The sequence below is a fragment of the Melampsora larici-populina genome (assembly GCF_000204055.1).
Source record: "Melampsora larici-populina 98AG31 unplaced genomic scaffold MELLAscaffold_2, whole genome shotgun sequence".
NCBI lineage: Eukaryota > Fungi > Basidiomycota > Pucciniomycetes > Pucciniales > Melampsoraceae > Melampsora > Melampsora laricis-populina.
In genome coordinates, this window is record NW_006768766.1 from 1,501,702 (window position 1) to 1,528,858 (window position 27,157).

Below are 27,157 nucleotides of genomic sequence, written 5' to 3' on the forward strand. Positions count from 1 at the left end.
TGGTGGTGGTGTCTTCGGTGATGATAGTGTTAGGGCATCGGAATGATGGGGGAAGGGCATCAAGCAGCATAGTGTTACCGGTCGGATCTGGTCGGATACTGCTGCAGGGATATGTTGATTGAATGCTTGGCGATGGGGTGCAAACTTATACTTTGGCGGTGATCTTTTGAAAAAAGACATACAAGGGCTTTACGTCCAACTTTGAGTGTAAAGCTTTTGGGGTGCAAAATTAGAATTTGAGACCCTATGCAGATTTTTGCCCTGTGGATTTCTTGCCCTGAATAACGTATGTAAAAGTTACAGTGCAAATTTCAAACTTTGACACATCAACTTAGAAATTTACACACGTGACTTTGCACGTGATTATTTTGCACAGCTGATTTCGATAGATATTCAGTGTAAAATTCTATCTTACCCCCCTGTATGTAAATTTTTACACTCGGCCACTTTTACACTCAATATGGAGTGCAAAAGGTCGAGTGTAAAAATCTATCAACCCATAGTTAAGTTAGATCAAAACCCAGCACCGAGATATGTATGCAGTGAGCTAAGCGGTCATAACCTATAGTGATCAGACACTCGCAAAAGAGTCCGACAGGTGAGATCATGAATTACATACCTACAATGATCCGACACTCGCAAGTGAATCACCAGCTCCAAGTCCAACAGGAAAGATGTGGATGGAGCCGGGTGCAAGTGTGAGTATATAGGCTAGGACTCGGCGCAGTCGTGCCACATCGGTTCGTTTTTTATCAAATTTCACCAGCTTCCCAAATTTCACATGTTGAAGCGTGATGGCCGATGAGCCTCCATGCTCTGAAGCAATCCTCAATGACGCCATAACTCAATTCACATTGGCAGTTTCTTTTTGTCCAGCTCTTTTCTCTTCGAGAGCAGCCCAAGCTCAGTGACATCTGCGAGCTTCCACGAGCCAAGCCCGGGCGAGCCCGAGTTTCTCAGGCTGCGTCACTCTTTGTGTCTTCACAGCTTTCACACGTCTCAATCTATACATCCGTATCTCAATGCATTGCTGCCTTCTAATACCATGATGACCAAACCCATATTAATAGTTATATCCATCTACCTGCATGAGCACCAAATGCCAATTTCGAAGATGTCCTGGGAACATCAATCTTACTATGTTGATATTCTCAAAATGTGCTTGCCAGTGATAGGCCAAACCTATCAGGCCAATTGTAGCCTACAATAACAAACCCCAATGAGAAGCACGTACCCTGAGTACACATATTAGAACACACCTCTTTGAACACCTTGATACCCCTCACTTAACACAAGTCCCAAACTTGCAGGGGCTTTGCTTTCTCACCTTGACAAGCTTGGTGACCTGGAAAGGGACTTGCAACTTATCAGCTACTTGTGGTGAGCAAGCAGGGACCCAAAAAGGCCCTATTCTTCTACAGCCTTGCATCTTCTGTAGTTGATATAATGTAGAATTTCTGAGGAGAGAAAAATCTTTGGAACATCTGGATCAACTTTGGTCTTTGAACAAAGTTCATTGATCAATTATTAATCTTCTTTTACAGGAAGTTGAAGAATGTGTTATTGAGGTCCCTTGTAAATTTTGTTTCAAAAATGCAGTCACCAAATTCTAAATCTTGAAATCTTTCTTTCTCTCTTGAGAAAACTTGGAGCAAGATATGAGAAATCTGGATAGACAGACCTGATGAAAAGTGGGCACAGGTACCCCAGGTTCAAATGGGTGTGGGGTTTAATCAAGACAGAGTGGGTGATTTTGAGGTTTGACAAAACCTCCAAGCCAAACTCAATATTTGAACCCCCTGCTAGCTCACCAGGCCCAGTGGACAAGCCCCAAGTCCCTTTCCAAACCCCCAAGCTTGTGAGGAAAAATGGTCTGAGTGTGGGACTTAGTTAAGTTAGTTAATACCCACTTATTTGTCACCCACATGACTACAGTTGCTATAAGCCAGACTCAACCACAGCCTGATTTGGTTTGCACCTGGCGACGGCCCCGGTCCAAAATGTTGATGATCTGTGACCTGCTATGTGTGGTGCTGTTTTTGTCATAATCAGCCAAAATGAGCTGCCCTAGACCCTGAATTAGAGCATCCCCAGCCGTGCCGTAAATTTGTACCGTACGGAGGGTCGCACGGATCGCTTAGGGTACTGTTTGATGCATGGATTTTGAACCATGCACAGCCGTGGTGCTGTACATTACGGCTTGTAGCATATTTTGCAAAGTGTATTATGGGTTAGCTCATCATCGAGGTGTATGATTTGCAGAGAGTGCAATTGTACAGGTTGGAGTTATGGGGAAAGTGAGGTACGGAAAGATTTGGGGTGCGAGCCAAAATAGAACATATTTGGCCTATTTTGGCTTGCACGTAGAGAATTGCCTAAGCTAAGTATGTATTTGGGGTAACGGCTGTGGATAAAAATACCCCAAATCTATGTACGTCACGGTTTACGGCACGCGGCTGGGGATGCTCTTACTACCTAACACCATAATTTTGACCCGTAAGTACAGTCTAAAGCCATACTGTTACCCCATAGGTACAGCCTATAGCCATATCATCAAACCACAAGGTATCCTATAAACCCATATGTCCAAAATATACAGGAATAAACCTGAATAAACTAAAAAAAATAAAAAAACCACTGGCCACATCAACTTGAAAAGTCATCTATGGCACAAACCATCCCCAATTATGCTAGAAATGACTTTTCAGTAAACTTATCTAAGTCGCCTGCCAACCTAAGCCGGTTGTTGGGTTGGCAGGGGACTTAGATAAGTTCAACTTTTCAGGACCTATTAACCCCTTTGGGCATGCGGGTTGACTCAGGTCTCCAACTTTCAACTTTTGCAGGGCACGCATGGTTGAGACTAGGTGATAGCAACTGTAGATCCTGAACCAATCAATCATATTCATCCTTATCAATTCAATACTTCTCCCCAATCTGGTTGACCAGCTAACCAAACTGCACCAAACTGGATTCTCAAACTCACAAGAAGATTGAGCCAGCTGGTCTTGTTTGCATACACTATCAGCTGACTTCTTGAGGAAAACTGTTGGTGTACATAGAACAGATCCAATACAATGGTACATGCTTCTACACATGATGCACAAATCAAGATGTGTGGAAGCTGGAAAGATACAAAGAGTGACACAGCATGAAAAACTTGGGCTATCCTGGGCTTGCCTGGACTTGATTTTTGAGTCTCATAAGTTGCATTGGACTCTGAATTCTCTGAACAGATGAATGTTCCACCCAACATCTGGCTCAAGACCAAGCAATTCTCTGATCCAACTACCATCTAGCTTGGCAACCCAGATTCTGGAGCCCACTTTGACTCACCACACCATACTACAATGTACTCTACTTCAAACTGTTTGTGACTAGATCCCTCCAAAAATGATAAAATTTGATTGCTATGAAACAGTATCAGCAGAGTACCTGTTACCTAGCTAAGATTGTGATGATGTAGATATGAATTATACTTTGAACACAAGTTTTACTATCAAGTGAGCCAGAGTGGTAGTGATTTGAAACAGATATTTCAACAATTGTGAAATTGTTCCACCATCACAACATTTGACTTGTAGTATAGCTGTGATGTGAACAGAAACCACATACAAAGTTTATGTGGTTGATCATGATGGTTTTGGTTTCCAAAGTGATACTGAAGGTTGAGTTGAAATATCTCACTAGATTTGACTCAAACCCCACTTTCATAGACATCTAATTAATTGGCAATTCAACATCAACACCTTCACCTTCTTCATCTTCAGTAGAAAAAAACAATGCTCCCAAAATTTTGTTGGTGATTGGCAGCAAATAGTGTTTTTCATGAGTTTTCTCTCTTGGTGTGAATGTTTCTCTCTTAGTGTTTTTTTCTATTGTTGTTATGCACAATCATGTTTGATCTTCTCTTTTGTCAGTTGATATGTTGTCATGTGTGCTCACTATTCTAGTCTTAGCTTAACTCTTAGCTGCATACATATGCTGATTTTCCTTTATAAGCTACCTATGACTCATGAGTCAAAAGGTTTTGAACATCATCGATTTCAAACCTTTCTACATTTCACTCATCTGCAATAATCTTACTTACGACAATATTGCATTTCCGTGAATGACTCATAGGTAAGCTAATCAGTCTAGTTCCTGTTTCTCTCTCTCTCTTATCTCATTTATTTACTATCTATATGTGTGTGTATTGTTTCTGCTTGTGATGAAATAAATGTGATCATTGATTTCAACCCTCTCTACATTTCACTCATCTGCAATAATCTTACTTACAACAATATTGCATTTCCGTGAATGACTCATAACTTTTGTCTGGAATAAAGCATAGTCTTCACTTTGGGATTGTTCCTATGCAGTTTCAAATATGTGCCAATGAGAGATTTTTCAAGTTCTGGAACCAGCACTTGGCAAAAATACAATTCAGGAGGAAATGGGGCTGATGTGTGTACATCCAGTGTAGTCCCAGTAAATTTTCCAACAAGAACATACTTGTCAGTCTCTTAATCATAACCACAAGACCTGTTTGCCCATGAAGTTTGCTTGTTAAGTTGGTTCAAGTCTCCAGTGAGTATGTGTTGAGGCAACAAAAGATTCACTCACTACCCAGGTTTCCACACCTGAAAATCCCCAAACTAGCCAGCCATTGTAAATATGTACTGTCCTTGTCTTTTCAATTGCTTCTGAGCCCCTTATGGAAAATATGAAGAAATTTTTTGATTGGTGATCTGAACAAGAGTTTCTTTACAATCTTGGATGTTCATAAGTAAAAGATCAGTTTAATGAGTTCAAAGGAAACTAGTATGACAGCAAGTATGAAAGGCACCATCCTAGCAATGCAAATTCAATTCTGGTTGGCCATCCCTCACGGATGCCTAGTGGTGTCACATTCAGCTCAGTTTCATGGAGATCAAAAAAATCTGTGGTCTGTGGACAATACAGGAACATACCAATCAGCATCAATCCTGATGATTGAAAACCAGTGAAGACTCACAGGTCATAGCATCTTGGTAGCTGGCTCTTGCACAAGTCTGGAAATGCAAATAGAGTGTCTTTCAGCCACAGAAGTCATTTTGATGGGTGTGAGGGAAGGAAGTTGTCACAGAATGGCCATAAGTTATTTTCATTGTTGCCATCTGACCAAAATGGTGTCAGTGAGTCCAGCTCCAATTCTTCCTCTTGTTAAGGTTGAATGCTGACATCAGAAGTAGTGAATTGGTACCCAATACTTCTGAGCTTTAAGGTTAGACCAAGAATGTTGGCATAGGAGCTTTGAGGTTTTGTTTTGCAAGTGGATATCAGCCGGCACAATCTCCTGCACCTTACAAATGCCACATATGAAGGTTCTCTTTGCTTGACATATATGTTGAAAAACTTGATGAGACACATCAGTGGTTTGAAAGGTTTAAGGTTGACAAATTGGGGGCTGAGAAATTGGGTGATATAAAGAATTTGAAGGAATTGGTTTGTTAGTTGACTGATAAGTGAGCACAGAAAGTGAGACAAAATGATAGAGAGATGGAACAGTGCAATGAGCAAGTATGGAATGGAATTGTTGTGATCAATTGCAATGCATACCTGAGAAGTGAGCTATATCAGTATGAGCAAGGCAACAACTGAGACAAAATGATAGAAAGATGGAACAGAGGGACAAGCGAGTATGGAATGGAGTTGGTGAAGAAGAGGAGACAAAAGTATGCATAGAAGTACAGTATATATATGAGTGGTCTACAGTATCTGATGTAAGTGTCCTGAACGCTCTTCCCAGTGTGGTGATCAGTTTATAGGATCAATTAAAAAAATAGTTATAGTATTTTACCAAAGTTATTAGAAAAGTTCAGCAGAAAAGAAAACTCAAAATTGGAGGACCCTGATCAATAGAAGATCTTTTAGGCTTATGTATTACACAATACATCATGATTAGGTGATCTTATCTCAAACAAATTATTGATATCAACATCAATTATCAACAAATGAATTACAAAAAGAAAAGAAAGAAAAACATAAGAAAAATCCAAAAATATAGGTGCTTGGAAATAGTTTTTAGGGTATCAATATTAGGTTTATGGGTTTTGTGAGGGTAGAATATGAAAGGACAGCATTATATTATACAGTAACAATTTTAATCTTGATGGTTGATAAGGAGGAATAGAACTTATCAAGAATTACCTACTTTTTCAAAGTTGGTAAAGAAGGGGTTTATGGGTAGTTTACATATGTAATGGTGGTATGAGTAATATTTAATGTTTCCAAGAGGATTTTACCAAATTTTCACAGCTCTAGATGAAGATGTAACATAACAGGAGCAAGAGAGTAGGAGCAATAGCTGTGTAAAGGGGTGAAAAGGTGTGAATTTCATCAAAAATGGAGGTTTTCAGCTTATTACATATGTCAGATGACATTGGAACTGGATGGTAGATGGTTCATTCAATACAGAAGTATTGATTACATAATGTACAGCCTTGAGATCATTAGTAACAGAGGTTTTTGAAGAAAGTTATGAGAGAAATAAGAAATTGGTGTGAACTTTGAATTTTACACTTACATGCATACATGTAACAACATTTACATACCAAAACCTTAACTATGAGACTCAATAACTCTCCATTATTCATCAGGAGTACCTGATATGGCACCAATTATTGATCAGTATGACAATATCTACAAGATGCACTTTAGTAATAAAAAATTGGACATCATTTGACAAAGCCCATATCTTCAAAAATAGGTTTTCAGCCAAGTTTACAAGGAAAAAATCACCTGTATTCATCATAAGAAGTGCTGTGTAACATTCAATTACATCATTCATCACTTTGGCTGTGTAAATCACATCACCTATTTGTAAAAAAGTCATTACATTGTGTCATCATATGGGTTTTAGGGTTTTTTGGTCAAAATTGGTTGGTTTGTGAGGCTGTTGACCATTGTAAGAGTTGTAACACATTTATATATATACTCAAGGATGACTTTGGGATTGTTGTTCCCCTTTTTTCTTTATCATCTACACAGTTATCATCTTGTTTATCATTATAAACTTATTTTAGCAGTACCTGATCACTTGAATATGCCCTTTATTACAATATAAAGAGAAATTTACTTTAGTGTCATGGTCAAAAAGACTTATTGTGAATAATATCAAAAAGATATTGCTTCATTTTCTTAGTTATCATATTGGAATAAAACTATAGCAGTGTTGAGAGAAATTAAATTGTGCTTTTTGAGTTAAAATCTGTGTACTTTTGGTCCTTTAAAGATACTTTTCTCTGGTGCCTTATCAGTACTCAATTCAACAGAGTTCCCCTTTCTGATTGTCTTGTTCTAGGGGCAACGCCGAGATAGCAGCGCAACACAGCGCAAAATGGTCATTTGCGTGCTGCGTAGCTCTAACAGTTATCGGGAATTAGCCCGGATGGCTAACGTGCCTAGTGGAGTTACGCTATCACAGATAGCGTAACTTATGGAATTTTTAGGCGCTATCTCAATGTTGGAGCGCTGCGATTAGCGCTACGTTATGTCAAATTTTGTGCGCTATCACAATTTTTTTACCAAGAAAAACTATAAAGAAAAAGAAAGAACAATATTGTAAAGCAACATCAAAGTAAAGTAGAAACCTTATAAGAAATCTTGTACCCTGATAGAGTCTGAAACTTGGCTGGATTCATTGCCCAATGGTACCATCTCCACCAACCACATATGAGCCAAGACTGATCGTTCAATAGTAATAGGTGCCAGACCTCCTCGGCTTGCTGAACATACATCAGCAGCTGCCGAGAATGTCCTTTCTGGCGCTGCTGAAGAACCCAAACATGCCAAATAATCCTGAGCCATCAGTGCAAGGATTGGGAACCTGTTAGAATTCACCTGAGATGAGAAACAAAAAGAATGATCAGCATAACATCACTTTCAAAGACCTTTGGTTCACTCACCAACCACCAACACAGAGCTTCATCGGGATTGCTCTGTTCATACTCCGGTTCTTTCATGCAAACAGACCCTCGGAAGAAATCTTTAACCTGAGAGTCATCTCCCAGGTCTTCAGCATCTTCCTCGTTGTCACTGTACAAGTCAAACATTGCTGAACTAGAAGGGACATGTGAGTTATCTTTGGAGCTGACAGTATGAGAAGATGTCTTCTTTTGCGTTGATCTGAGCTGGTAGTCTTTGAAGATGGTATTGAAAGTGGATTCTGCAGTAATATAGATTGTTGAAGTCTTTTCGAAGAAACGCTCGAAAAACCTGATTCGAAAAGCCGGATGGAGAAGGGTGGCGACTACAAGCGTTTCGCAGGCAAGTGCCTCATCCAGGTAGAGTCCGACCTTTACAAGCATGGCCGCCAACATGGGGTAAAGCGCATTGGTACGTGAGAGTTTCTGCTCTCGAGCTTGCAGGTTGGCTTTCAATTTGATGTACTGAGTTATGACCAGCGCACCTGTAGGCGCATTTCCTTCCATCTGCTTCGTGATGGACAAAAATGGCTGCAAAAAATCAAATCAAGTAGAATCAGTATCGTAAGTATAAATTTCTTTATAAAAGCACTTTATACTTACCTCAAGCTCATTGTTTAGTTCCTGGATTGACGCCCAATCGGAAGGACTGATAGTGATCTCATGGAAGTAGCCATAAGCCTTACCACTTTTGCGGGGTCGACGTGACTTTGAGTGAACACATTCGAGATCTTCTTTTAAGAGCTGGTCAATGACCTGTTGTTTCAGATCAAGAGGCGAACAGTTCAATTGATAATCACATCATGAGGAAGAAAGTAGATTAGCAACTTACTTCGCGTGCAACCCAAGCCTTGTGCTGTGATATATATTTAATGTTCCATCTAATCCCGTATCCTGCGATCAAGGAACCGAGCGAAAGACCACGGGCCTGCATCACACGTTGGAATTCGTGGCGCCACGAAGACAACCTTGTGATCCGTCGTATCACAAAGTCAAGCTGAGAATATGAAGTGGTCAGTAATGGATACATGAAAGAGACATTCGAAAGACATACCTTTTCAAGAATGAAATTGAGTTTGTTTGCTTCCCTTCGGTGGGTGGGTGCAACGGTATTGTTCACAACCAGGAGGGCTGATGCCTCGTCCGCGGCATCAGCCGCATCCCAATCTTGCTCGTCATTGTGGTCTTGAGGACCCAAAGTTGATTCCAATCGATCCATTAAATTGCCTTGTTCATCATGATGTTCTTCATCAGCTAATTCTTGCAAGTCGTGTTCAGCATCGGAACCAGCATCTTCCGTAAGTTCTGGCGTAGTAGAGACATCGGGAACTTCCAATACCGGTCCATCGCCAGCTCGAGGGTCCTCAGGTGGCTCTTCATCTTCAGCTAGAGAGGTACAAACGGCTGGAAATCGTCCTCAAAAGGCAGTCTTTGCCTTTCGCGGTGGAGCTGTCTTGAGACCGAGAGCCGCAAGGCCTGCCCCAACTATCAAGGCCAGCTTGTGGGAGAAACAGAACGCATGCATCTTCTCAGGATTCCAGCGGTAGTCAGATTCGGGTCTGCATTGACTGGTGAATTGGTGATGCAGTTCCATTGCCATCGTTTTGTTATTTGACCCCGAGTCGGTTGTCTGGCTGAGCAGGTAAGACAAACAAATAAGTTACAAATAGAATAAGTATCATGAAGACATCAAGATTAAGTGAAAGAAACCAAAAAAGAAAAAGCAAACGTACTTATCTTATCAACAAGTTGATGTTTGATCAACACGTTGGCTAAAGGTTCCGCTAGCCAAACGCCTCAGTGCTCCCATGCAACCACCTTAAGTGTAAGGTGACGAGATACGTACTTCCACAATGAATTGATATAAGTTACATTTGCACATATAAAGCCGTGTCGGTTTCCTTTTGAGGTCCACACATCGTGTTGCATTGAGAATTTCGAAGTCAAGCCCTGGTCAACACAAGCTCCAATCTTTAGTAACAATTTGTAACGAAGTTGAATTAAAATAAAATTGAGAAAAGAAATAATCACCTTCAGTTCTTTAATGACTTGTTCCTTCATGGACAAGTTTAAGCGTTTAGCCTTGATGGCTGCCCAGTGCCTCCCAGACAGTTTAGCTTCAGGTCAAATGTAGTTGATACACGCGCGAAGCCATGAGTCTGCTAGTCGAGACCATGGCAGCGCTTGTCGAACCAGCCATACGCACATACCCTGATTGAAAGTGAGGTTATTGAATTTCGATCCCTTGGTCTTGGTGATGAAAGAGTCAAGAGGACCACTCTTCTTCTTGCGTTCAGCTTCGTCTCGAGCATATCGTTCGGCAACCAAAAGTGGAATGTCATGTCCTTGGGCTTTAGCTGTGAGACGTCCTGGACAGCCAATGGTTGATCGACCGTCTTGAGTCGAACCGTCTTGATGGGCTTTAAGATTGCCTGTCGGATTGCTGTGACTAACTCTAACGGGGTTATTCTTGTCTCGACTGCACCATAGACAAGGATATCCAAGGGGTCTTTTCGATTTATCCTACATTACGAAAATAAATCAAAGATGTGGTTTTTCAGTGTGGGAAGGAAATGATGAGGATGAGGAACCCAGCTTACATCATTGGACTTGCTGTGAAAAGGGGTTTCAAAGCAAGCTAAAAGCAAATCCATCTTCACTATTTCATCTACATCGATGGGTTTTCTTTGCCGAACTCAATTGTTTTCTTCATCAGAATCTGCTCAGAGAATCTCTTTGGTGACCTGGATAGACGAGATCTTTACATTTGGTGTCAGTCAGCTAAAGTTCAGAATGGTAAAGAGTGAGATTAAAAGGTAAAAAGTAGGTATAAAGAAAAACTCACTTCATTGTCCCCCGTGGGAGTTTTCTGGGTCTTTCCTTGAACCCGCTTCCTTTTTTTCTTAACTGGTTTGACCACTTGAGGTTCATCATCTGAAGATTCTTCATCTTGAATGGTTTGACTCTCGATTGTTTTGTTCTTAGGTCTGCTACTGGAGGTCTGGCTAAGTGAAGTACTGTGGTCAATGGAAGCTCGTCGACGACCGTCAGGGCAAGGTGAAATCATTCCGGGATTGATAACTGGTTGACGTATTCGTTGAGGCCGACTACTAGTAGGTGTTCCTGGGTGTGAACTTGAAGGCATGACCGATAACTGGAAGAAGATGTAATTGAACATCTGTACGAAGATGCCAAAGAAGGGACGACGTGAAGCATTGATCATGATCGATTGAGGTATCAAAAGTAAAGTGAAGAAACGAAATGTGAAGGATGGAGGAAAGGATAGAGGAAGGAAACAATGAATGAAATTATCAGAGGGAGGAAATCAAAGTATCTTCAGTAGATGTTCGATGGGAAGGGATGGGATTGAAGGGATGGGGTGATGATCTCACCTTTGAGCTATCCTTCTTACACTGGGGTCGAGGGTGGTTGACGGTGGTGATTAGTCCCAAATCTTCGGTGATTGGGTCTAAAAGTAGAAAGGGTAGCCCCTGCGTTCCCACACGCGCAACATAGCTATGGTAACGGGGTGCGGGGCCGGTGCGTAACTGGTAAAAAAAACCCCGTTATCCCAGATTGATAACATAACTCGGGTATAGAAGGATCCGTTACCAGGGTCCGAGAGCGTAACTGCCCCAAGTGCCGCAGAGCTATCAGATAGCTCTGCGCTTAGAGTTACGCTAGCGCTATCCCGAGCGCTGCTATCTTGGCGTTGCTAGGGGGGCAGTTCATAGACTTCTTCTACTAGTCATTTATTGGTAGATTATCCCCTTCACGCTCTGTATAACCCTTGTTTGATTATAAGCTCTACACCAGCCAGCCTTGCTGGTTTAGGTCCTGTCCTGAATGACCAACTGATACAATCAAGATGGTGGTTGAACTGTTCAAGATGGTTGGTTGATGAAGCTGCCTGGCCAGGCTAGTAGTGAGTGCCTTGAAATTGAACAACAAGGATATTCCATTTGTTTGAGAGTTGGATAAGTTCTTGTGAGATACTTCAGTTGGTTGCAAAAGGGAGTGTTGTGAATGTTTTGACTGTGAAGCTTTCTAACATTTTGAAGGCTTCAGCGCTTTTGAACCCTGAGTGTTTGATAAGGTTGAGCCATTTGAGAAATATTAGCTGAGACAGAAGCCCAAGCTCCTTTTGCTTCTTGCTTCCTTCCATCCCTCTGCTTCTTTAGCTTGTTACTGTTGGAATACTCACATCAAAATCATGTGATTATTGATTTATTCCTTAGCTTACTCATCATTGATAAGCTTTTGATCTAATTCCCAACATGTTCACATCTAGTAAATGTTCATCTGCCTCAGATCATGTGATCCTTTCTCTTTCTTTTTTATCTACCTGTTACATAAAACTTATGTATCAAAGATTGTTCATATACTGCCTGGAGTCACACTAGGAAAGGGCCTCTCTTCACCATTTCTGTAATTCACTTGTGTGATTTAGTCCATTGCAACAGTTCCTCCTCAAACTCAGACCTCCAACAACCTTCTTTTAGTGAGCATCCTGGTTGTTTCTGTCAATTGTTTTGTGAGTGACGACAATCATTGCTCTTCACTATGGTGTTTTTGATAGAAATTAGTGAATATTTCCCAGTCTCAAGCTTGGAAAGTTCTTCATAAACAATTCAGAGAGAATTATCTGGAGCTCAATCAGTTTATGTAACATGCATCTCACAGATTTAACAGGGTCTTTGTGGCACCCTGGAGGAGGTACCAGGGATGAATGCCATTGATGGTGGACAAGTTTGGGTGATAAATATCTGTTGCAAGGATCCTCAAATGCACAAGCCAGTTCATGAGAATGAGGCAAACCCCAGGCACCACAAAAAGAATTTGTGCACTTCCTTTTTAAAGAGTCTGAAATATTATTGTAATGTCTTTTGATTTTCTTGAGCACAAAATGTGAAATGACCCAGCAAAGTTCTTGAAGGGAATCCGGTAGCTAAGCAGTGTATTTTGGCGCTCAAAGCCAGTGAAATAGTGATCTCTTAGTATTGTGAGTCACCTGCAAGCTTGAAGGCTTTGAAACAGGTAACAAAGTTGTTGTTACTATGATCCAAGCTACACCAAGCCGCTCCACTTCACTCCACTTTATTCCTCAAATTTGGTAGTGTAGTGCACAAACACTATAATTTTAAGTGCTCCGCTCCGCTATATACTGGTTTTTTTGCCAACTGAAAGCGGAGTGACTTGGCACTATCTTGCACTTTGATATAGTGCCTGGATTGCTATATAGCACTACACATGGGGAGACTGCACATAAACTTGCAAATCTATCAAGAAGAAGAAAAAAACTAAAACTAAAAACAGAAATTAAAGACTGCACTTAGCACTACTACACAGTATAATTGCCAATAAAAGGATGAAATAGAAAAGACAAAAAAAGTAAAGGTAAAATTAAAATATGAATAAAAATAAAAATATAACTCAAGAGTAAAACTTTAAAGTCAAAACTAAGAAAATAGTGCTATTTAGCCCTGCATATCTCTACATAGCCCTACATAGTGCTATAATATATATAGCACTATGCAGTGCAATGTAGCGCTATTACAGCGATTACAGCTATTGCTCCAATATATGGGAGTTTTGGCTCAACATAAGCTCCAAGGCTCATCGGGATAGCAGAGCACTTGAAAAGAGCAACAAATTTGACCAAGCAGGAGATCCATGTTTCTTCTGAATACTTCAAGATGCTGTTACATTGAGCTATGGTGGTAACACCTTTGAGAATTTTTTTGTATTGTTGGGTTATGGTGCTTTGACTATATTATTTCCATATTTTCAAGAACTTGGTCCATTCAGGGCCCTTGAACTTCTTGTTACAATTCTTGCCAATGTTGTAATTTATGTGCCATATGCACAGCAGATGGGTTGCACTAGGGAAGAATTGAACAGTAATTATTAACTCAACTAAACTCTAATAATAACTTAGAGTTAGTAACAATAATAAGAATAATGGTTCTCTTTGTTGTGCAAAGCTGGTTCTGCATCATTGCAGAACATCTTGCACAGTTTGATGTTGATGTTTTTAGAGTTTCTGTCAAGCACTACTGATTTAAGTTGCTCCAATGCCCAAACATATCTCTCCTCCACCTCTCTGTACATGAAGCAAAAATGTGTAGTAAATGTTTTGTGGAAGTTGGTGCTTCCAACAATGTGAAGAAGTGGGAGACCGAATCTGTTGGTTTTGTAAGTACAATCAAGTCCTATCACAGTTGGAAACAAAAAAGTAAGTCCAATTCCTTTGGGGCTAGCCATGAAAAGTAATTGAAGGGTACCATTATTTGAGGTTGTGGTGCAAAAATCCCACTTGTGTTTGTTGATTAGGTCAAATGATCCTTGGATTGGGGTTCTGCCACATAAACAAGCATCTCTTGGTCAAAAGAACGTGTTGTGTATGTCTCAAACAAGTGGTTCTGAACCTGGTGCAAAATCAATGAGGCCTGTCATCTGTGCAGGGCAGTATCCAGCTGACAACAGTAGGTTCATCTTTGTAAGGGTGGAAGTATAGTACATCTGTATGGATTCGTCTTGGAACATTATGGGTTTAGTCATGGGATTCTTTTCATTGTTTCTCTTTTGATTACACTGGTTCTGACTCTTCTAGTGATGGATTAGGTATGGGTGGTTCTTTTCAATCTCTATTCTTTCTATTCTTTCCCTTTTGATTATGCTGGTTCTGACTCTTCAAGTGCTAGATTATATATAGATACAAAGGGGTTAGATAAACCTCTGCTCTTCGTGAGCTCACGCAAAATCTAGGAGCAGTGCAGGCGGAGATTACACTCCACCTTACAATCTTGTGTGAGGCCTCATCAGAAAACTGTTGGTTTTTTGAAAGATTATGTATGAGGTTGATCAATTCAAAGGGTATGTGGCTGTGATGGTAATTTGAAAAGTTCTTCAAATCTTGCTGTGCAATCCACCCATCCTTACACGAGTGGTAGTTCAGGGAGATCTTGAATGGGCATTTTGACATCTTAGTCAAAATTTTGCCTAGAGTAGCCACAGAATCCACCTCACGGACAAGGGAGAACAAGATCACACTTTTTGATATTTCTAGGTCTTGTGACCCGCTGTCCAATTTAAAGATGTTCTGAAACATAAATCTATATTTTATGTATCTCTGGCTCAACTGGTGCTGGAGATTTGCAAGTTGGCATTTATTTTAGTGCCTCAAGGTATCGATCGGTTTGACAGGCTTCTTACGTCAATTAAACGCTCTTCCAGAATTTCACTCTTACCTACCCATCTTCTTGTGAATGAAACAAGATTGTCTAGGAAGTGTTTGATTTCAATAGTTTCTTTTAAATGCATATTATATCAATCTATGATAATCACAAAAAAATCATAAAAAATTACCGAGCATCTTTCATAAAAAATCACAAAAGTCAATAATAATTTAAAGAGTATATATTTGAAACTTTAAGGAAGATTAATGCTATTAATGTTCAAATTTATATAATACATATTTTTTTTATGCCAAATCTGCAAATGAAACGGTATAATTCCTTTGATCGTAGGCTGTGAATGAAGAGATGTCATCTCGTTAAGTCAAGTAGTGATTTTTTTGAAGCGTAGGGGGAGTTTCAAAGAAAGTAACATGAAGCTCAAGTTGGCTTACCGGTATAAACGTTCTTCAAAAATCTGCATTTTCATGGAGGCGTGAAATTTGTTTTAGTGTAAGTGCAAACCAGTAGATGTAAAAAACTACACTTACACTTGTCCCACCAACCAAACTCCCTGCCTGTCCGTTCCAACAATACCGCCAACACAATTTCCCTGTCTGTCTCTGCCCTGAAGGTGTAATTGTTAAGTTAGTTAAAGTATTGAAGTGTAGAAAGATGAGGGATATTCACGATTGACACTGTTGTTCGAAGGACAAATAATTAAGTAACGAACCACATGATGTATTGTGACGTTCGAAAAAAATGTACTCACTATCCTGAGGGTTTATGTTGAAGGCTCGTCCACCAAAGTTCATGCTGAGCATGGGATTTGCAGCGCAAGGGAAACTGTATTGACCGCCTGATTTTGCGGTTGAGCCAGGGATAGAAGCGTAAATCCTGATGAGACATGGAGTCAGTCACAATGAACGGTGAGATTATAAGAATATTATATTTACGTTCGGGCGTCTGCTTGAGGAACTGCGATGATACTGGTGCCTAGTGTTTGGATAATGGTCAAGAAGTGCTTCATTGCAAAATATAACCCAAATATTGCTTACCGGTGTCGATTGTAGCAATTGTGGAAGTTCTGTAAAATGACATTATCATTAGACCCATTCCAATATGGATGAAAAATAAGCACGGTCACTCACAGCTGTAAAGGTCGTCCATTGAGAGTTGCACCCTCGAACTCTACATCCCAAAATCCTGCTTGTTGGCCAGTCATTGCCAATACGTTTAGCGTAGTGAAACTGGCGTTGAAAAACTCGGTCAGTTGAGTTGCACTGCTTCAGGAAGATAGGGCAGTGCGAAACTTACGGGCCCCTGAATGAGAGTGGATTCACTCCTCCGATGGTCAACTCTGAGCCTGATACACTTCGACCGACAAACTTGGTGCCGATGACACCCATTTGGGGATCTGCCTTGGTAAGTGTTGTGAAGAATGGATCAGTCTTGCTCTGTGAGAGACTTGGGAATCCGAATCCCATCAGACTACCAGAACAGAAATGTTAAAAATGCAAAATTCCAAAAAGGCAAGCTTTGTTGATAAAATCTTACCCATCAGAAGTGTCGCCTGTGGAGCTTTGAAACTGTGGGCTGAGTTGAGTAACGGCCCCAAAACCTGTAAGTCATGAGATAGAGATAAATGGTTAGTTGTGATCAGGTGAAGCGACAAAACTAAACTGACCCATGTTTGGAAGTGTCTGTCCAGCTACAGATACAGTATCACGCACTACAATGGCCTTCACTGAGCTCCCATCTCCAAATCCGATGGAAAAGTTTCTGGCTGTGGGGATAGCGGTAACTGACTTGAAAGACCACGCGGCAAGATAAGCTCATTGTTGAGACGATGTATGTGATGGAGAGACACGACTCACTTCAGAGGCCAAATATAAGTTTTTGCCTGCACATTGTGCTTGGGGACCTGATGATCAAATGATGTCGGTATAAGCTGCAATGGACAATTTTGAGTTGCGGTGACAACACTTACATCTATCAGATGCTACGAATAAGTCCGAGGAACCCCTACAAAAAGTTTAAAGCATGAGAGGGACGCTGAAGATATTGTTAGACAATTTGAAACTTCGACTCACGTATCGATGGAGACAAAAAACGTCTTTGGTGGAGTCCCAATTTGGATTGGTGCAGCCCTGAAAATGTGGTCAATAGAAGATCAGTTGGATATGATGGACAGCAATTATACGATAGACTTACCATATGAGGTCCTTTCCAGCTCTTCAAGGTGATTGCATGATCAAAAGTTTGTATAGGAAGTCAATGTTCTGCTTTTGTTTCAACATAGATAATATAAACTAACAAGTTGTTCATGGGGACAGCACCACCTCTAGCTGACGCTCTGGAAAGTGGCGAGATTGCGCCGGACTGGACGCGAGATATTGACGGGTTTTCAGCACTTCCAATAGCTTGCGAGACTCTGACAGCGGCGCCAGTTCCGTCTGTGGGGGGAGTATCATCGACAAGAGGCAGAGCTCCAGTATTATATACGTCTTCTAGCTGATAAGGCGTCATGTTGAATGTGGCCAACCTACATAGAAATGCATTGAGTTTTATGCGTTTCAATCGTGTTAAAAAGTTAACAAATAGTTTGGCTTACACATTTCCCGTGTTCATATAATAATTCATGGCCCCTTCAATTTGTTTCCGTAAACTGGGGGTAAAGTTGATTGTGAGATAGGAATGTCTTGAATAGAGGGTTAAGCGCTCAACTCACACATAGCGGATGTGATTGTCAAACTTATCCTGATCCAAAACTCCATCCTCGTCCACCAATGATCCTCTCCTGGAAAGTTGATATAGAGTCGCTCCAGAAGGTAGTCTCCGTGTTAAACTTGATGGACCATCATCAACTGGAACCGCAAAATTAGACCCGAAAGAAATGAAAGAAATGAGCAAAACAAAGAAATGAATGGCCGGCATTCTCGTAAATTGAAAGGTAGTCTGGAAGATTTTCAAAATTATCGCAGCCTGAAAGGATCCCGAATCCAAAGAGAAATGAACCGAAAGTGAAATAAATAACAAATCGAACAGAAAACCGCAAAAGATAAATTAAGATTAGAAGATAGAAATTCGAAAGTCGCAAGTCCAGTGCGATGTGATTATGATCGAGGAGATAAGCCACCGGATGGGTTGAACTTGGAATATCTTCAAGAACAATAATGATTCCGGAAAGGACATAACTTCCTCTTGAGCTCGAATGAAGTCATGACGGGACTGAGGCGGTTTGAATATTTCGACTGGGGTAGCGTTCAGCTCGGCACTCTATGCTTTCATTACCCCCAGGCCATTGCATTTGAGTTGAATAGCTGCTCAGCGTGGTATTCATCAAAGTCGTACAACAACACTGAAGTTATAAACCAAAGTGCCTATCCCAGGCCGATGGGCCTCTACGGCTCTGTCGCCGCTCGTATTCCTTTCAACTTAAACTCGACTTAATAAACTTGGTCGCTCGTAATCAAAGAAGGGAGCTAAAATAATGTGAAAACCGAACTGATTACTCGGTTTTGGTGAACCAGCGTTGAACGAGTTCAAGGGCGACCGAGTTCAAATTCGGCCTTGATCACAACCAGTGATATGTACCTAGAGATACCTAGAGATTAATGGTCCAACTAAAGGAGACTAATGGTCATTGCGTTTGACCAAAGTCCCGAGTAGATTTGTTTTCAAGCTAATGTAGTTTTCATTTTTCACAGATGTTAGTCCTTTGAGGTTCTCCTGATTATAAAAAAGAATTGAGTAGACGACTCCGTGACAAAGGGCCATATAAGCATAGAAGATGTGGCGATAAGACTTCAACAGACAAATTTCCTTACATAATTCACCAGAACACAATTTTTATATGCTCGCTCTCAGAGTCTTCTCTAAACTGGCAAATCTGCAGCGGACAACTGCCGCAAATTTTGGTTCTCCAGTGATACATTCAAACGAACTCTGAGAATCAAATATCACAAATGATTGTACGTCTCTCACAAGAAATGGATAAGCACAAGTTGGAAGGATACAAAGTTCACACTTAATCCATGATCACTTATGAAACTCAACATTTAGTTGAGACAATAAAATGAAAACATACATTCATAAGGGATTTAAGAAGACGAATAACAAATTACATCTTGCAATGAGACAAAAAAGTAATAGGTGAGATGGCATGAACAAAAAGAGCTAGAAGATCACATTCAATTCTCTCTAACTTCATCAGCCTCTAATCCTGGCATATGGGGATACTCATGTGTTTTTGTATCTTTTGAAACTATATCTTGAAAAACAGAAGATTCAGCAAGAATTGATGCTGGTAAATTGTCTATTGGATCAGGTGGAGGTGGTGCTGGAGAAGGTTGTGAGGTTTCATTTGACCAGGGAGATGGATCAAGTGTCTCTTCGTTGGTGGGTGCAGCAGGCTGATCATTTGAAGTTGATGTGATTTGTGTTGATGGATCTAAAGCTGTTGTTTCCGGTGCCGATGTCTCAGCCACTTTGTTTGTATTTGCCAACTCCGGGTCTTGAACAGGTTTGGTAGGTGGTGCAGCTGCCTCGGCGTTTTGTTTAGTCAGAGATTGTAATAAACGATAGTACTCCTGCCAAACATGAACAATCTGGTAACATACCATGAACCATGAAGTGAGAAAGATTATCGTCAAGTTTAATGCGAACTAAAAGATGTATCTAACCTGTTTTTGTCTTTCAGTTATCCCGTCAACATAGGCGCAAATCGCACTCTTGAAATCTTCAACTTTCTCTGTATCAAATCGTTGCATTTCTGCTTTGATTAACTTGGAAACATCGCCAAACTCATTACGTACATCCTGTGCTTTCCGTTCAGCCTGAAAATGAAGAAATGTAAAAAATGAATAAGTCGAAGAGTTGCTACACTTTTATTTGGGTGTCTACTCATAAGTCTCATCAATGGCGCACCTCGAGTAATTCTGCCAAGGAATGTTTGAGCCCAGTTGATTGTTCGTTGGCTGCATATCGCTTAGCTTTATCATGATTCATCTGTACTTTTTTCAAATTACTAAGACTAGCTTGCCATTTCTCCCAACTTTTGACTCGACTACTAAATGTTAATCGTACACTGTTCATCAATCGACTATAAGCCTCCACAGTTGCGGTGATGCCTTCCAGCTCCTGTTTACTCTGCTCTTCTGACCAAACATAACATTGTCGATGTAGACCTGCTAATCTATCCAACGCATTTCGAATCGGCTTGGATAAATCACAAGTCGATAATGTCAACAATGCTTGTGACAACTCTGATAAAGATTGAGCATATGAACGCCGCGCCTTGGAGGCCGCCGAGAGAGAGCTATGTAGGGTCTTCAGTTGAGCTTCAAGAGTATCAAGTGAAGCTTTTCGATGATCAAAGAAATCATCGGTCTCACTGAATCGTGGACCTGCGATATTGGATAACCAACCCGATTGGTTAGAAGAGTCTGCTTTGCGATGTTTGATCTGTAAAGAAAAGATCAACTAGTGATCAGCGCAGTGAAAGTAGATTTATTCAACCGAGTCTAAGGCTCACCTCTAAGCTAAAAGAATCACTCTCTAAAAATAGTTTTAGATCCGGATCGCTGACCAACATAGGATGATTGGCAGTTTTTTGTAGGAAGATTTCCAATGCGACCCTTCGAGTAGCAATGAATCCTTCTTGAAAGCGACCTGTATTGACCATCCACAAAACCACATGAGCACATCATTAATTAATCTTTGATATCATCAAAGACCTTGGGGAACTGAGAGCCAAAAACGACCGAGAGCTCACTTCTCAAGTTTTTATCCGGTATAGGAGGAACGATCACACCAGGATTGTTGCTTGTCAGCGCATCAAACAACCATACGAAATCTCGAAACCGCCTGAGGACTGTGCTTGAGTTTTTGAGGGGACCAGATGCACTAGGATCAGTGGCCTGGTGAAGATAGACATCCGCAATCAGACCAGACAGGTTGCTTGAAATTTTATGCGAAGACGTTGATACAAATCAAATGGAATGAGTGAATTGAAGGACCTACCATGGTTTTGACAGTGTAAACTGTGTGAATGTCATTGATCATTCCCATTTTTTGAGGATCACCAACACTGCATTTATATCGAGGGCCAGACGGTTGGATAGGCAAATGTCGCAAGGGATCTTGACTGCCAAAGTAAATTTGAGCTGGAGTAGTTGGAGTTAATCCAGTTGCCGGGTCTCGGCGACTTGCACTTGAAGATGCACTCTGTTGCTGAACAAGGCCCTCGCGCACAGATGCCAAAGGTCTTTCATCTTCAGAATCGGAATCTGAAGCTTTTGAAGGCTGAGGATGAGCTCCATTGTGGGATGCACTAGCCGTATCCTCGTGTACCGTGTTCGCGGCTGACGCTCCTGAAGCTGTCTGAGTTACATTAGCTTGGGAATCTTGTTGCTGGGGCCCGCGGGACGCCTCGTCATCGAGTGACTTTACGGCGACAGATGGAAGTGAATGAGGCGGTGCAGGCACGATGATGGATAAATTAGGTGTCGTTCCTGATGAAGGCTTGGACTTGTCTGCCGTCAGGTCCTTGTTGTGGCTCTCATCCTGTGTACTTGCGATTTGGTCAGGAGTTTCTGTAACTTGTGAGCTTTCTACAGGTAAAGGCACAGAAGATGTGATATTTGAGTCAGGTCTGCCATCATTTGTCGGGTGGTTTTCGGATATTGTCCCCTGTGGCTCCTCATTGGCATGATCGTGTTTTGTTTCCACAGGTGGAGTTGCTTTACTGGTGGGTGGTGTCATATCAGGTATCTGATCTGGTGGAGAGGAAGTAGTGAGAACTGGTTCCGCCAGTTTCGGCGCGGGAAGCTGAGAAGGTGTGTTTGAAGGACTTGGAGCCGAGTCTTCTGGAGCTATGATGGCCACGATCGGCTTGGCCTCGGCGATCTTCAAGCCTAAAGGTCTATAGGGCTTGGCAGCCTCACTCTGTGTTTGATCTTTGACCGAGTTAGCGGGAGCAGAATTAGATGATCGGGAGGCTGAGACTGCTTGACTCGAGCTGGTCGTTCTGCTTGCCTTTTTCGGACTCTTCTTGAAAGCTGGGAGGGCACCTCGAGAGTCCGGCATCAGCATAGAAGCCGCTGAGGACCCTCCTCCCAGGATATCAGGCAGAGGAGGGCGTGTGCTGTTGATAGATCGTAAGGTAGAACTGTTCAGCAGTGGCTCATCTACTTCTTCGTCGGCGTAAGAGGTGAGTGTAGCTGTTACTCCAAAAGGTCTGAAGGGAGCAGGTTGACTGAGAGGAGCCGGTGGAGCGGGAGGTCTAGCAGATGTCCGTAATTTAGATGACTCGGAAGAAGGTGGTGGTTCATTAGACACACGATATGTAGTAGACGGCGCTGATGTTTCCTGCAAGACGCGAGGTGGTGGAGGTGAGATTGGTGAGGTGATAGTGGGATTTGGACTATAATTCTCAATCGACTCTTGATCTTGGAAGGCAGGATCATCTGGGATGAATGTAGTAGTGCTGGCTTGGGTAGACTCATGATCGGTAAAACCATTATCGCTGGGATCGTAAGGTGAGAATGATGTTTCAGGCATGGTAAGCTTTTGACCATCGAATCCGCCTTCATCTTCTGGCTCATCTACATTCAATTGAGCTTGTCCTAATCCAGGGATATCAAAAGTTGCGAAATGATTGGTCTGTTGGTAGGAACTTGACCCATTATCTTCGACAATATCAGCATTGGTAGCTCCAAGAAAGGTTTTTGAATCATTCTGGTTCAGAGTTGAGAAGGCGGATGTGGAAGATGAAGCGATCGGCGAGGGTGAAGAGAGAGATGTAAAATCATTCGTGGATTTGAAGTCAGCAAAAGGGTTATGAGTGTCAAATGAGTCGATCGGTTCAGCAAAACCACCATCGAAATCGGGTGTAGGATAAAATTGAGATGAATAAGATGAGATGTTGTTGTTTTGATTATCGTTGAGGAGGTCGTCTAGATTCTTAGTATCCATCCTTTTATATTATTTAAAAACAGATTGATTGATTGTTGTTGGATGTTGATGATGTTGATGATGAGGAAGTTGGTTGAGGAAGAGAAAGAAATACTATTTAGTTGGTCAACTCACAACAAACATGCCATGGGCGAGAGAGGAGGGTGGAGGATAAACCCCGAAACCCGAAGCGCAAACCCCGTATGAGTACCGAATCCGCGTAACTCTCATTCATCCTCACCAGAACACGATAAAAAACTATCCAGACAATGCCAGAGACTTGTCCAGACGACTCCCAACTGAGGATGCAGTTTAATCATCACATCAAAATATAAAGTGAGTTTCTAGACCATCACAAACAACTTAGAATCAAGATGATAAGTACTAACTATGGATTCTTGCCTTTGTCCGGACAAAAAGTCTCTTCTTGGATCCTATGCTGGAATTACTTCCATCAAAACTTTTTGAAATTCAAATCAAAGTCAACCCATTCACGAATAAGGTGTTGAATTTATTCAAAAATAAACATACAGATCATTTATCAGTGTCCTTCTATGCGTCCTCAAACACAAACTAAACAACTTTTTTTCTATGCTGACTTGAACTCAAAAAATGAAGGAATAATTTGTACTTCAGGAATTCCAAATCACATCTCACTCAACAAACATCCATGGATCAATCACAAGTATAAGTCATTTGAGCTTATAATCTAAGACATTCAAAGCTGTGTCTTCTGGACAGATCAGCAGAGCAACAGATGGATTTAGTACATTCAAATACGCGGACCCTTTTGATCTACATAATTCCACAAGCACTCAGTTTCAATTCACTGCTTCCAATCCAGATAGTGTTTTGGATTGGGTTTCTTTTCTTGGGTGTTTTTCTGGTCATTGTTCAGACATCAATGTTGGGGTATCAATTCTCACATTGAATTCACACTTTGGGATTTTGATTGTCTTCAAGGTGAGTCTGATTGCCTTCTCTACCTTCTCTTAACAAGACTGATCTTTTGTATTACAGCCATTGAAAGAATTAACAGCACATTTTCCTAAACTGTGTTACCCTAAGGGCACGTTCACTTAAGCAATTTCTGGTGAGAAATCACATTCTGCAAAATTTAAAGTGTCTATTTGGTGGTGTATGTTTCATTTTTGCATTAAAAATTTTACAGAATGTGATTTCTGGTCAGAAATTCCTTAAGGTTACGTTTGGCTCCAGTTTAACGCATTAAGGCACATCGACTTGCTGTGCATTTTGTTACCGCAAAAAGCAATAAATCGTTTTTTTTCTCTTTTTCACATTTTTTTGTTAAATGTACCTTATAATGCATGAAGTGTTCGGCGATGAAGTTGATTGAATTTGATCAACTTCATTCATCCAACTTGATCCATCACAATCCGTGTTGACCGTGATCCTGAAATCATGTCAGACAACGATGACACTTCTTCCGATGAAGACCAATGGAATTCATCCTTGTCATCGTCTTCAGCTTCATCATCGGACAGTGATGATGAATTCCTTGCACTGCTCAATGGTGCTGCTCAAGACCGAATTGAGCTAGCGAACCGTCCAAAAATCCCCTGCCGAACGTCAGCGCTTACCGGTGCTATGTATGCAAGGGAGGTTTATGAAGGCAGCCCAGTCCGCTTCCGAGAAGTGTGTAGAATGAACAAAGTGGCCTTTAAAGGCCTAATGAGACACCTTGAACCGTACCTCGAAAATTCTATCCACCTCAGTTGCACCGAACAAGTGATGATTTTCTTATTCCTTGTTGGACACGCTGGCGCCAATCGTCTTGCCGGAGAACGATTCCAACATTCAGGTGATACTATCTCAAGGTATTACAACAAAGTACTCTTGTCTCTTGAGGATCTGGAGGCTCGAATAATCAACCAACCACACCCGGGAACTCCAGTTCCAGAGGCTATCAGCGGGTCTCGAGTGACCTTTCCGTGGTTTCGAGGCTGTGTTGGAGCCATCGACGGAACACATATCCAAGCAATTGTTCCTGAGGCTGAACAGGCTCCTTACCGTAACCATAAAGGCACCTTCAGTCAAAATTTCCTCGCTGCCTGTGATTTCGAAGGAAATTTCACTTTCATCCTTGCTGGATTTGAAGGACGAGCACACGATGGCCATGTTCTAGAGGTAGCACGAAGAGATGGTCGCTTCCTTGTACCACCAGGTAAGCATATGTAATCCGTCATTTATCATTGGATAGTCTCATATAGTTTCTAACAATCAACTCTTTAGGTCGATATTACCTTGCAGATGCTGGATTCACCAACCAAGTAGGCTTTTTAGCACCTTACCGAGCCACCCGTTATCATCTAAAGCAATGGAGTATCGGTGGACGCCGCCCTCGAGACTACAAAGAGCTCTTCAACTTACGACATTCGAGTCTGCGTAACATAATTGAACGGCTCTTTGGAGTATGGAAGATTCGCTTCAATACTCTTGTACATATGCGAAGATTCCCTGTCGAAAGACAGGCTTCACTGGTTGTTGCCCTAGCAGTCCTTCACAATATAATTCGACAATGCGGCGAGGATAATTTCTTTGATGAGTATGATCAACAAGAAAGGGCAAGACAACTTACTTGGGACGAAGCTCAAGTAGTTGCTTACCGTGCACCGACAGCTGAGGAGCGGGCTAATGCTACTGAAGACCGTGATGTCTTAGCTCGGGAAATGTGGGATGATTATCAATTACATCCACATTGTATTTAGGCAAAATCATGTTCATTATGCACTGAATACCATATTTATTTCAAACTCAGATGAGGAATAAGAGGTATCATAACTTTCACAATGTACAATAACTTTAACAATGTAGAATAGCAGTTAAGAACAATAGTATTTAAAGAATAGTAGTAGTTTGAAGACAATAGCATTTAAGAAAACATAGGATTTTGTAATGAAGATTGTTTGTAATGAAAACCTTTTGTAATGATAACTTTGTAATGATTCTTTTTGATTTCAATTGATTTCATTAATTTTGATTTTTCTTCTTGAGTTCAGCAATTGCCTCTAGCAACCATTCAAAGCAAATATCTTTGTCTAACTCTAAAAAGAACTCGGCGTCCGCTTCGTTTCTTAAAATCTTGGCTGCAGCAATACGATCCGATGTCAATTGGAAGTGTTCTTGACTACCTGCTCTGAAGCGTTCCATAGCCGCAGGTTGATATCTTTGAGGTGGTGGAGGGTGAAGAGCTTCTCTCTTGATTCGAGCTGCCTCGACAAGTGCATCAGCTCGGGCATCCTTTCGATTTTCCTTTTCAACCAGTGCTTTAGCCTTGAGGGTCGAGTTTTCGGTGACTAGCTTGAGTGAGCTTGCCAGGTTCACTGGAGGCTTATAAGAGCCACTTGGCTTAGATGATGATGTGTTGGTGGGTTTGGGGATGGTAGCATCCGAAGTGAAAGGCTTATTTGAAGCCGAAGGAGCTGTCTTTGCCCTAGCTGACGAGTTCGACAGTATGGGAGGATTGGTAGGTCTTGGTGGGAGTGGTGGTGGTGGTGGTGGGAGATCGTCTGCATCAGATGAGTCACCTGTATCGAAATAAGAGAATATGTGAACAAAAAAGAAAATTTCATGGTAAACTGAAAGGAAATGTACTTACCCGCCAATTCAACTACTTTCTTTTTTCCTTTATCACCTCGATCAATAGGCTCTTCGTCGTCATTGCTGTTGTCAAGCGCCTCCTCTGAGGCGGTTAGTGAATATTTACGTTTTCGATTCTGAGTACTGGTGCCTGTTCGATTGGCACTAGAAATCAGAGTTGAACCTAGAAGAAGATCCATGGCCTTGTAGAAACTAAATCCATGATCTTTGAAGATATGTGATCCTTTGTGGCCCTGTGATACGTTGTAGTGTAAATATAAATGAATCAAAGAACATATCAAGTTGAGATGACCTACAGCAATCCAACCGGCCCAGAATTCTTCATCTCCATCGACGGTGTCTTTTTCTACACTCCATCCCAAACCTGATCCTTCTTTAAGCTCACGCATCCAACCATAATGTCGCTTGAGCTGTATAGAAGGATGAAAACACAAAATCAGCTGATGTACGATATGAATG

At 41.3% G+C, this 27,157-nt stretch overlaps 3 protein-coding genes across 3 annotated transcripts; all 3 read right to left on the reverse strand.

Moving 5' to 3' along the window:
- Positions 1–9,329: 9,329 nt before the first annotated feature.
- Positions 9,330–10,840, reverse strand: MELLADRAFT_54657 (uncharacterized protein; the record flags this gene model as incomplete). The annotated part of the gene is made up of 5 exons (XM_007404699.1): positions 9,330–9,580; positions 9,680–9,896; positions 9,978–10,469; positions 10,547–10,705; positions 10,792–10,840. 2 exons carry the CDS (start codon positions 10,598–10,600, stop codon positions 10,071–10,073), a joined length of 453 nt encoding a protein of 150 aa, XP_007404761.1.
- Positions 10,841–15,429: 4,589 nt separating this feature from the next.
- On the reverse strand, positions 15,430–18,058 carry MELLADRAFT_89072 (aspartic peptidase A1; the record flags this gene model as incomplete). The annotated part of the gene is made up of 18 exons (XM_007404698.1): positions 15,430–15,476; positions 15,577–15,599; positions 15,673–15,749; positions 15,812–15,819; positions 15,894–16,018; positions 16,078–16,117; positions 16,180–16,208; positions 16,273–16,371; positions 16,439–16,612; positions 16,679–16,742; positions 16,809–16,929; positions 16,999–17,045; positions 17,112–17,146; positions 17,215–17,271; positions 17,336–17,356; positions 17,439–17,666; positions 17,736–17,789; positions 17,853–18,058. The coding sequence occupies 18 exons, from the start codon at positions 18,056–18,058 to the stop codon at positions 15,430–15,432; spliced, it is 1,455 nt and encodes a 484-aa protein (XP_007404760.1).
- Positions 18,059–19,314: 1,256 nt separating this feature from the next.
- On the reverse strand, positions 19,315–23,195 carry MELLADRAFT_76484 (uncharacterized protein; the record flags this gene model as incomplete). The annotated part of the gene is made up of 6 exons (XM_007404697.1): positions 19,315–19,731; positions 19,807–19,959; positions 20,051–20,587; positions 20,658–20,794; positions 20,898–21,042; positions 21,146–23,195. The coding sequence occupies 6 exons, from the start codon at positions 23,096–23,098 to the stop codon at positions 19,315–19,317; spliced, it is 3,342 nt and encodes a 1,113-aa protein (XP_007404759.1).
- Positions 23,196–27,157: the final 3,962 nt, after the last annotated feature.